This window comes from Nuphar pumila, chromosome 3, assembly GCF_984573655.1.
Source record: "Nuphar pumila chromosome 3, dmNupPumi1.hap1.1, whole genome shotgun sequence".
Lineage (NCBI taxonomy): Eukaryota > Viridiplantae > Streptophyta > Magnoliopsida > Nymphaeales > Nymphaeaceae > Nuphar > Nuphar pumila.
The window spans coordinates 144,069,461-144,081,466 of record NC_143251.1 but is presented as its reverse complement, the minus strand read 5'-3'; the positions used below and the strand labels follow the sequence as shown (position 1 = coordinate 144,081,466).

Sequence of the window (12,006 nt, the reverse complement as noted above, 5' to 3'; positions counted from 1 at the left end):
TCCAAGTTTGCTATCTTTCTTCATTGATGGTGCTCATTTTTTGATAAATTTATGTGAGTGGTCTAAACTAGTCAGTGAGATTGATGGTGCTCGATTTGGTAGCATTATTGGTGATCTCAGGATGACTGTGCATGAGCATCTATAGATTCAAACCAGAAATTTGTAATTGGCTTCCTAATTGGGTTCATGTGGAAGTTCCTACCTTAGAAGAGGGTCCTAATATTTTCCATGGTAAAGATGTCAAAACTGTTACTAGGAAAGAACTGTGGGATTCAATTTGGAAGAAAAATCAAATTACGCCATGGAGGCGACTCATATGGATTAAACAACACCTTCCTCCTGCACGTTGGACTCTATTTTTGGGGTGTGAAGCAAAGCTGCTCACATTAGATAGATTGCTCAAATTTGGAATCCCGATTGTCAATCGGTGTTCTGTGCACTAGAGAAGAAGAAAGCAATCAACATCTTTTCCTAAACTATTCAGTAGCCAAAGTGCTTTGGAGCTTTGTGGTTAGCCAATTTCACATTTTTTTATTTTTCTCAGAATCTGATTCAGGAACTCCAATGATGATTTCGGATTAAATTCAAACAGAAATGGCTGTGGCACCAGACTTTTCACATAGTGGTCAGGATTATTGGTTTGGCACAATCACATTGCCCATGACAATGTCGATTTCTCGATCAGGGCAACCAAACATGAAGTTTGGATGGCCTGTAAGGAGAAATTTCTGAAGTTAAATTGGAATGCATAAGCCATTCGATTTCTCGATTAGGGTTTTTTTCCCTTCTTTTTCTTTTCATTCCTCTTCTTCTTCGTTCTTTATTCTTCTTCTTTGTTTTCAATTCTTCTTCTTCTTCTTCTTCGTTCTTCTTCTTTTTAGGGCATTATTCATTCTTTTTTTTCATTCTTTAAATTTCAAGGGTTTTTTCTTTCATTTTCGTAGATTAGGGATTTGAATCAAATTTTTTATATTAGGGTTTTTTGTAGTTAATTTGATTAAGATTTTTTTTCTTCGATTAGGGCTTTGAATCAAAAATTTTAAATGAAGTCTTTTTATAGTTAATTTGATTATGATTTTCTTTGATTTGATTAGAGTCTTTTTTTTTGTTTTTTCATTGATTAGGGTTTTGAATCTAATTTCTTAAATTAGGGCTTTTTGTAGTTAATTTGATTGTTTTTTTATTTTTCTTTAATTAAGGCTTTGAATCTAATTTCTTAAATTAGGGCTTCTTGTAGTTAATGTGATTAGGATTTTTTTTATTTGATTAGAGTTTTTTTTCATTGATTAGGGCTTTGAATCAAAATTCTTAAATTATGATTTATTTTCTGTTATTTTAATGTTTTATGATTTAATAGGGTTTGATCATTTGTTTTTTATAGTTAATTTGATTTTATAGGGCTTGATATTTTTATGCTAAACTTTCATAATTAGATGTAATATGACTGATTAAATCAATTATATATATATTAAAAAAATATCAATTCTTATTTTTTCTCAAATTACTCAAATTTTAAACATTTTTAAGTTTTTAGATTCAATCCGAGATTTTAGATTTTAAATGTTTTTTTATGTTTTGGCATTTGGATTCAATTTGAGATCCATATTCGGGGGCAAAAATCCATAATTTTAATTAGACATTAGTTCATATACCAATTATAACGTTAGGATATTGAAAAAATTGCTGTGTATTTCAAGAAAACCTGTGAAAGACCCATCTGACTTAGATGGGCCGATTCCATTTGATTCAGACAACATTGACTAAGGACCGTTCATCTTTTGAAATGGATGGCACTCGACCATCTTTGCATGCTATCGTTAAGAAGGCAAGCAATGATATGCAAAAGAAACCAACTTCATAGTTTTCAACATGTATATTACCACAATTTTTTTTTTCCTTTTTTGAGAGAGATTTATTACCACAACTTTGAAAACTAATAGTTACCTTGGTTGGCATTTCGTGTCATTCAAGCAAGCTCGCTGAATAACTCAATGCCACGATACAGGAAAGGAAACAACCAACAAAATACTAGCAAACATAAAAGTAGGAAAATAAACAAAGTCACATAAGGCCACTATGATTGACAATCTCTGGCTTCTCTCTCAATTGAGCACCACCACAAGGAGCTCAGCTGCTACTTGGCAACAACTTCAAAGTTCACGTCGTAGTCTTTCATTCCTTTTATACCAGCATAGATCATCTGTCCTGCGTTTACAGTACCAGCTTTCTTTGGATGGCCTGCAATATATACACAGATTTTTTAGGTCCGCTAAGCATAAGGCTTTTAGTAACCACAAATAGGGCTAGGAAACGAGACGAGCAGCGCATGGCTTGGCTTGTGTTTAGCTCATTATAAAGAGCTTGTTCAAATTCATGAAATAGGATCCGCAAGCAGAAAAAACAAAAAAAAAAAAAAGGTGTTTGTCTTGGCTCATATAGACTCCTCAACTAATAATAAATATATTCTACATGTATTTTATATCACAGTAAAGATAGATGGTTGAAGCGTTTGGCTTATAAGAAATAGAGTTAAAATACTGTCACAGCTTTGAAACAATGTTTTTATTCTATCAATGAGCTAGTTTGTGCTTGGCTCAACAGCCTTAGAGTTCAAACTCTATTATTTTCATTTTTGAAATATATTTTTTTCAGCTCGAGCTCGCTCGGCTTGCCACAAGAACAAGAACAAGCCAAGCTTTAACACTCTCTTTTTAGTTCATTCGGCTCGTTTACCAACCCTAACCACAGAAACAAGACAACAATGATAAGAAATACTGCATACCAGTCAATATGACATCTCCTTCATAAAGTGTCATAATCTTGCTCATAGATTCTATTAGATCTGGGATCTTCTTGATCATGCCTTCAGTTGAACCACTTTGTTCTTCATTATCATCTAGCTGGACAAGTACAGTTCGCAGACCAACCAATATAGCACAACCAAAGTTAGGGATCAATCTCATATATATTGCTAAGCCAGAAATGCAGGATGGGGAACAAGAAATTAAGTGCTTTTAATGTATTAATTTAGACCTTCCACCAAAGCTCCAAGTTGTCTGGGTGATCTATTTCTGTTTTGGATATCTGAAGGGACAAAAGGAAGGAGTTTATTAGATCACAAGAAATCAAACAAAATCAATTTGGACTAGAAGTATCATAGATGTTCTCCAGACTACCTCCTTTTTTTTTCTTCTTTGAAATATTTTGTGGAATTTTTTTTTTAAAAAAAAATAGAGATAATTGTGATGGTTATAATGCATTTGTACACCAGTTGTATATTCTCCAAACAGGACTAAAAAGATCATGCCAACACACAAGATATAAATGTAAGAACGGAGAGAATGCAGTTGGTTTTAAGATCTTACAAGTTTGCTAATAGGAGTAAAAGTATCATAACAAGATGCCTCAGGAAGATCTGCAGCCTGGTGAAGAACGAAAACAAATTGTCAAAAAAACATTAAGGGAGTGTTTGAATCTCTCGGATCTCAAATTCAGATGAGGGAGATCCGAGGATCTGAGAACAGGCACCTCCTCATCCGTTCTCAGATACTTGGATCCCGTGCCACGTCAGCATGCCCCACACCCACCTCAAATCCTTGGATCTCAGATCCAAGGCTTTCAAAGGCAGCCTATAAGGACGCATTTGAAAACCCCCTGCAACAGGTTCAAAGTTGGATATGGTGTGGGACAGAAAAACCTCAACTGTTAAGTACTACTGAAAGATAAAATAAATTAAACTGCATTCAGATTAGCAAGAAAAGGTCCAGGGTAGAAGGAACTACAAATGGTGTTAAAAAGGAAAAAAATCTGGCATATTCAAGCTTTTCATTCTACCTCCATCGAGCAGAAACTTACAAAGAACTACAGTATTTCTTAGGGTTACCGAAAATGCTATAAGAGGATGGGAAATGCATTTCCTGGAAAAAGGTGATGCATTTTTTAAAATGTTTGGGACATGCTAAAAATTTTACGGGAAATGAGTTTCACACCTTTGGGAAACGAATTTCCTTTTTCGAGAAACACGTTTCATTTCATGTTTCTCATGTTTGGTTTTATTTATTTATCTATCATGTTTTTAAGGGTTTTCTACTCCTTAAAAGATTTCCATTCATTTCCCAATCATTTCCTGATTTGCCTCCTAGTTGTTTCCTATTTTCTATTTCATGTGCAGCTTTTTTATATATTTATGTGGAGAAACTGCGCCCGGCGGTAGCTCGTCTGCCTTACTTACGATTAGGGATGGCAGTGGACCGGGGGAAAGCGGGGCCCCGCTTCGCCTCGCCCCGTTTGGACCAGGGATGAAGGGTATGAAACGGGGATGGAGGCGGGGATGAAGGTTAAAATCCATCCCCGTCGGGGGTGGAGGCGGGGATGGACGTGCACTTTTCCCTGCCCCGGCCCGTCCCCGCAAAGATCCCCGCCTCATCCCCGCCCCAACCCCTTTTCCCCACAATATCCCCGCCCCGCCCTGCCTCGTCCCCGTTTGAACCGGGATGGAGGACATGAAACGGGGATGAAGGCGGGGGTGGAGGATAAAATCCATCCCCACCAGGGTGGCGGGGCGAGGGTGGAGGATAAAATCTTGAGGCGGGGCGGGGGTGGAAACCTTGTCCCCCGCCCCGCCCCACTGCCATCCCTACTTACGATCATGTCCTGAAAGTGTAAAACTCTGTGGGGGTTGCCCCCAGGGAGTCGCCTATAAACCTCAATCTCCTTTTTTATTTCTCAAGACATTTTTCCTTTTTGACAAACTTGATACATCTACTACTACTTCTTCTTTCTTTGCTACCATGCATATTAAGGTTGTAGATCCAGGAGATTTTTGTTTAGAAAGAAAGTGGCCATGAGACATTGCAAAGGGATGTGTGCTATAGGGGGTGTAATTGGGCCGGGTATAACCGAACGAATGTTCTGAACAGATTATATGCGACCTGACCCAATTTTAGTAGACCCATGGGTTTGGATCGGGCCCAAAATATAGACCCCTAATGAAAATGGGTCAGGTCTTGGGTATTGCAAATGAAGTCCCTAACCCATTTAGACCCGAGCTACTTTTTATACCAGACCCAAACGGTTCTCTATATTGTAAAACCACACTGACCCGAACCCGACCTGATTATATACCTGAACTGATTATGTACGCAATCCCATTTTAGGTTTGGTAGTACGAGGAAATAACCATAATAACTGATATATATTATGTTATATAATTAATTTAATATTTAAAAATGTTGATAAACTTAGAATTAATATATATTTCCTTTTAGTAATAAAAAATATAATTCATATTTTTTGTAGATGCTTCCTATTGCCCTTCAATAGTGGAAATTGTCGGGTTGAAGTGAAGCCCAATTCTAAAGAATAAAACTCAAGAACTCTATGAATTTGAAACATTTTGAAAATGAGATATCATTAATGCCTTTATACATGAAATGATTGGTTGGTATGAAAATATTTTTTATATTTAAATTTTGGCATTATTTAGAAGAGTTAATAAACTTTTTATTTGTTAGCATATAATCTTCTTAATGAATAGTTTATTCTATTAATTTACATGTTTTTTTTATGGATAATTAGGTCTAGAATACCAATCATATCAAGACCCCAACTAAAACCCGAATCTGTTAAGACTTGAACCCATCATACCCGAACCCGTTAACCCATATGAGTCTACTTTTTTCAGCCATACCCCGACCCATACCCAACCCAATTCAAAATGGGTCTATTAAAGACTTAACATGTTTTATACCAAACCCAGTACATACCCAAACCCATTAACCCATATGGGTCGACAATTTCCAGCTGTCCTAAACCCGAATTAAATTGGATCAGGTTTGGGTCTTACTTTTAAACCCAATTCTGAATAAGGTCTGATAAGACCTAAACCAAACCTGGTTACTCCACTAGCATAGTATGTCAATATCATATCCAAAAAGAGTTTCATCAACAGCTCAGGGCTCAGAATCCACTCCTACTAAAGGTCAGGGCATGCAAAAGGTTGATCCAATAAGTCCAAATTGGCATGAGGCTTGTGGAGATCCAATGGAAAAACTTAAAGCACGTATAGATCATTTGCAATGCCTATGTCTATCAATGCTCCAAGTCTGTGCAGTTGTTTACAAAGAAAAGATCATCACCTAACACTACAAGCCCAGATTCAGGACTCTAAATTGGTGCACGGTATATTATTGGGCTTGAATTTCGCACATTTCACAAGTTGAAACAATGACAAGCAATTTAATATGCATTGGATCTTGAAGCAAAGCTAAGATGGGTAAAGGGAATACACCACATGTTCCTAAAATTACCCAAGTTGATGTAACTAAAATTTAATTAAAAATAAATCCAAAGCATTCAAAAAAACCTACCCAAGACCTTTCTAAAAACCCAAATCCAATTAAAAAAGTTTTGCATCCAAAACCCTATGCTAAATCCAAATTCATTTTATTGGATCCACCAAAACCCATTTTAGAATTTGTTGCCAATCCATAGATAAACCCAATTTGGACTTAAACTAAATCATTTAGATCCAAGCCACAGAGACCTTCTATCCTACTCAATACCTATTCACACCCCAATTTGGACACCAATGTTTTATGTTTAAAATATTTGGATCCATTTCAAGTACATTTTTTGCTAAGAAGATCATGTTTTCAAATTTTGTATTCAAAATAAGAATTAAAGTAGAGTTTATGAGCTTTCCAAAGAGCCAAAAATCACATCAAAAGGATACATTGATAGGAAGTTATGGCCAAAACATTTTTTTATGTCAAAATGAGTTTTATCCAGATCCGGATCTGACTTGAATGTGGTTGGATCTGATTCAGATCCAATTATCAATCAGATCTTTAAACTCGATCCAAATCCAATTATCGTTCAGATCTTTGAACCTAATCCAGATCCAAAAATTATTCAAATCTTTGGACCTGATCTAGATGCAAGTGTCATCCAAGCCATTTGAGTTGATCCAAAATTCAATATCCAACTCTACATTCAATGAACCTTAAGGATTACTCTTATTTTAGATTCATTGAACTTGGCCAATCTTAACTTGCTTAGCTTTTAAGCTAGGTAACTCCAACCTATAAGATTCAAACTAATAGCAAGAAACAATCAGAAAAAGACTGTAATACTTTCGACCGATAGGATTCTTTCATATTGTCTAAAGGTAGACCCAGATCTTTGGACCTTGAACCGAATAGGAATATGATTCATACTCGACAAGAAATCTATAAATAGAGGCCTAAGTTTCTCCCCACAACATCTAAAGTTAGAATCCAAGCGTGAGATTCCTACTATTGTGAGAGCCTAACCTAATCCAGATACCCTCATTATATCAAACTTTAGAGCTGATCTTGCATGGTCCATTCAACTTTTGGAGCACTATAAATTAAGATCCAAATTCATATTATAGGTTTATAAACCACAAGGTGGAATGAAATTAGAAGAAATGCAAGCATGGTTGGACTCGAGGGGTGAATCTTCTCCAACCTTCGAAAAATGATGCAGGAACAAGAGTGAGACGGTTTGAGTCCAGGATCCAATTTTCGATCCAATTATCTTTTTTATTTGTTTGCATTCAGTTTAAATTGATACTAGATCCGTCCATGATCCATCATAAGATTAGGATTTTTATTAGTTGCTTATAAATATTTGCTACATGAACTTGTAGATGGTCAGTTGATGAATGAATTTCGATTGTTTTTCTTCAATTTATTTTTTTTCCATTAAATTTGAGTTTGCATAGTTTAGTATAGTAACGTGACCTCGGATTCGGTTGCATCAAGATGATAGGAAAGACAAAGCATCCTTGTGACAATGTAGCAAAATTATTATGTTCTAACAAAAGTTAACTTATCACCAAATCAATCCTAGAAATAAAAAATTGAAGAGGCTACTATCCGATGGTAAACAATTTCTGGAAAATTGCTTACCTTGCAATCATGGTGGATCTCCATTGTAGTCATATTTAAACCAATAGCATAACCTGAAACACACCAAAGGTTTCATTCAGTCATGATCTTGTAACATGCAAAGGTATATGACATGTTAATTTCAAGAAGCTTTTTGTTTATAAATGAAAAAACTGCACCCAGGACAAGTAACCAGGCTGCACTGGTCTTAGCTTGCCACACTCATGGTCACCACCCCGATGGTGTAAAACTCTGTGGGTGCTTCCCTCAACTCCCAAGGAGCTTCCTGCTTCACCTTACGGAAGGGGTCGCTTACACGGGGATTCGAACTCAGAGTCCACGATTCTTACACCATGTGGGCAACCACATGGGGTCGTTAATTTCAAGAACTTTATGCAAGCATCATTAGCAAATGCATGAAAATTTTTCAATTCTATATTACTTTTTCATCTTGAAAAAGCTTGCAAACAGCAAAATATTCCACATAAACTCACAGGCTGACAAGCTTTGGTGATGCATACAGTACTAACAGAGGATAAGGAGATAAGATATATTGGTAATGCTTTCATAAAGAACACATGGCACTTTATTATTTGTATAATTCAGAAGAATCCACAGAAATGCTCATCAAAATATGAAGAGAAGAGAAGAAAGAGCCTCCAAAATCGATCAGAGATAATTGGCCATGATATTGTTGAGGCAACCTTACTTCAATGTGCACACACACACACACATATGGGTAAATAATCGGTATTAATGAAGGTATGGAACTATTGATGTGAAAATCATGTGTGGGAGCTGCATTGTCAGGTTGAACCGGATTTTATAAATGTGTTCAGCATGACTTGTTTACCGAGAATAGGACCTTGGATTGTGTTTTTCTTGATGTAAGGACACGATCGTTTGGGTAGTGAAGTGTTTGCATATTGTGGGCCATCGAATATTAAAGCTCATGCTCATTTCCTACTAAACAGATCATATGGATTGTATCTTTAGGGTCTCACGTAAAAAATACCTTCATTGTCACCAAATATTTACCCTCTATGTACATGCATATGTGTGTAAATAAGTAATGTGCTCCCGGGGTACCTACTCCCACCTAATAGAAGCTTTAGATTGTCAAATTTCTTAAACTTTTTGAGTTCATCAAACCCTATAAATATGATCTATAAGCATTATTTAGTAGAAAACGAGTTTTGGATCATGTGATTATAGCATATATGTATATTTTTTAAGACCTTTAAAAATCAACGGCTCACAATGTATCAAAATTTTATCACTTAAAAATCTTAGTTTTATGTCCAAAAAACTTGATCCAAAGTATGATTCTTATCAAATTAACTATATTTAGTGCATTCATAAGGTTCAATTGAGAAGATACAACCTACCAGCATGATTTCTAATATGTGGGAGTACGTGCTCCTGGAACACTGTAGCATTACTCATATTTATATACATGTATGTTTGTATCTATGTATGTTTCTACAAACTGATTGGAAGATGATAGCTGCAATTTGTATTTATTCAATCTACCTTAGATATGAATTTATCATCATTTGTTCGGTAGGAATCACACTTTAGATCATCTTTTTTTATGTAAAATATGTTTTCTTGAATCATGAAAACTTGGTGCATTGTACACCATTAACTTTAGAAACTCTTGGAAAATCAACTCACATGTTGAAAAAACAGCCTTTTTTTTACTAAAGAAACTATGTACATCACATTTATAAGGTTAGTTCTACTGAAAAAGTAAAAAATGTGAAAGAAATTATTTCTTCAACAAATTACTAACTATATATATATATATAGAGAGAGAGAGAGAGAGAGAAATGGGTAGGTACTAAATTGATACGTCCTAAATGGTTTTTTTTTTGTCTTTCCAGTATTTTTTTTGCAGTTTTTACTCCATAAATGTGTTGGGCATGGTTGATTTATGAGGAATTGTTTTTTTTTGCCTTTCCAGTATTTTTTTTGCAGTTTAGACCCATAAATGTGTTGGGCATGATCGATTTACCAGGAATCCATACTTGGATCATGTGTTTTTGATGAAAAAAATGATATTTGGAGCTTTGAAAATTTACAAAGATTTTAGACCGTTGATTTTTTGAACCTTATAAAAACCAATCCATGTGTCTAAAAGAATACTTCAAGAGCTGATCCCTATAAAATCAAGTACATAGATCACAGTATGGTCAGAATTTTAAAAAAAAAACTTAACAAATTATTTAGCATCTATCATTGAGCACCTATATATAGATATATATATTGTGTGTGTGAGTGTTTTGCATGGATGCACATACAGTATCAATGAGTTGAAAGTGCAAGTTGCTTCAAAGTGAATCTAACGTCACAGATATGATCTACATGGCCTCTTTGGTAGGGATCAACTTTCAAATCATTGCGTGTGTGCAGGTTTTTTTTGTGATTCAAAAAACAACAGCCTTAAATGCACTTGTAGTGATCAGGTGCAGAGGTGCAATCTCATTTCACCTGATCCTCCCTTGGAAGCTGTTCCCATGGCACAAGTCCCAAATAAACACCAGGTCCTTTCAGTAATAATTTATAAAATTTGTTGTAGACTAAATATAAGCCTTTCCAGCAGTTGCATACCTTTTACATAATCCATTGCTGATGCCTTAACATTACGAGCCTCCTTATCAATAACCACTGCCAAATTCACTCCGTAATACAAGCTGCCTGAAGCAGCGCCTAACGTAGCATTCGGTGTGCCTATAGTACGAGGGATTTGAACCTTGCCACCATTTCGCACATAAGATGATGGGGGTTTCAAGGACTTTATCGGGTCCTAATGAAAGAAAACCAATAGAGTTAAAGCATACCAACATGATCATAAGATCCTATTGAAAAAAAAAATGGTGGGGTTTTGAATTCGATCAATAGAGAGGATTTTGCTGATTGGATGTATTCCACAGCCTCTTTTCATTAGCTACAAAGATTTATACATTTGAATGGGATTCCCTTTCTATATAAATCCCAGCCAAACTGGTGTGCAGCTTTAAATTCCGTGAATGGGACTGCCTACTTTTCCAGATAAGGTGAAACTCTTTAAATCCGGAAACTGCTCATTAACCAACTGTTGCATTCAGGCAAAAGAGGAGGCTGAACCAATGTTGTCAGTATCGGTATCCGGCCCTGAATCGTTGGGCTGCACATTCAGCTGTATCGGCCCGATACTCAGCTGAATTGTTCTGTATCCGCCCAAAAATAATAAAAATTTACATGTCAATCATTTAATGACACGTGCATTAAAATAATTCAAAAATAATATTAAAAATATTTTTTGGTATTATTTTTATATTTTTTAAAAGTTTGTTGGATCGGCCCTGCAGCGTATCAAAATTCTGCGGATAGGATGTGTATTGGCCGATAGAGGCTGATGGCCGATACGCACCGATACTGATAACATTGGGCTCAACTTCTTTTTTTATTTTTTATAGAAAAAAAAAAATAGGAGGCTAAATTTTAGGATAGTAAGATTTTGTAAATAATAGGTGAGCTCTTCAAAAAAAAAAAGAACTATGAGTTTTGAAAGGCTGGGAGTCCTGATTGTGTTCGAGTTTGGAAGAACCTTCAGTATTGGATATGTGAAGTGTAATCGATTCACGCAAAAGTGGTAGGGGTCTCCCTAACCCCTGCTTGCTAATAATAATAATAATAATAATAATAATAGGTGAATGGGATTAACATGCTCATGCGCCTATATATATAATATTATTTGATTGCAGGCTTTTAGCGCGCTGCTGTAGCTAGTTCCAAGCAGTCATAAATATCATCAACCTTTTGAGAATATCATGATATTTTCAAAGAGCAAAATTATACAGAGAAAAACACATTATTTTTAAAAAAAATCATGTTTTAGAAAATATTTCTTTTTCTAACCCGATATAAAAGACTTTTGGTCTAGTTTTCTGTTTCATTTGTTTTTATATATTAATATATAAATAGATATTTCTCAAAAATCCCTTGAAAAAGAATAACATTTAAAAAAATATCACCAGATTCCCCCTGACTGATATCTTCTCCAGAACCAGATTTCTGACTATGGTTCCAAGGAGACTAGGTGAGGAGA

General features: G+C 35.5%; 1 protein-coding gene across 1 annotated transcript; it reads right to left on the bottom strand.

The window, feature by feature from the left end:
- Positions 1-1,885: 1,885 nt before the first annotated feature.
- On the bottom strand, positions 1,886-10,774 carry LOC149844234 (oxaloacetate tautomerase FAHD2, mitochondrial-like). The gene is made up of 6 exons (XM_090000441.1): positions 10,527-10,774; positions 7,935-7,987; positions 3,366-3,422; positions 3,034-3,084; positions 2,783-2,900; positions 1,886-2,238 (listed from the first exon to the last, which is right to left on the bottom strand). Exons 1-6 carry the CDS (start codon positions 10,540-10,542, stop codon positions 2,135-2,137), a joined length of 399 nt encoding a protein of 132 aa, XP_089856567.1. The 5' UTR covers positions 10,543-10,774; the 3' UTR covers positions 1,886-2,134.
- Positions 10,775-12,006: the final 1,232 nt, after the last annotated feature.

Coding starts and splice junctions, on each gene's coding strand:
- LOC149844234 (XM_090000441.1), bottom strand. Junction 3,423..7,934: donor AGATCCACCATGATTGCAAG/GTAAGCAATTTT, acceptor GTTCTTCACCAG/GCTGCAGATCTTCCTGAGGC. Junction 3,085..3,365: donor TTACTCCTATTAGCAAACTT/GTAAGATCTTAA, acceptor TTGTCCCTTCAG/ATATCCAAAACAGAAATAGA.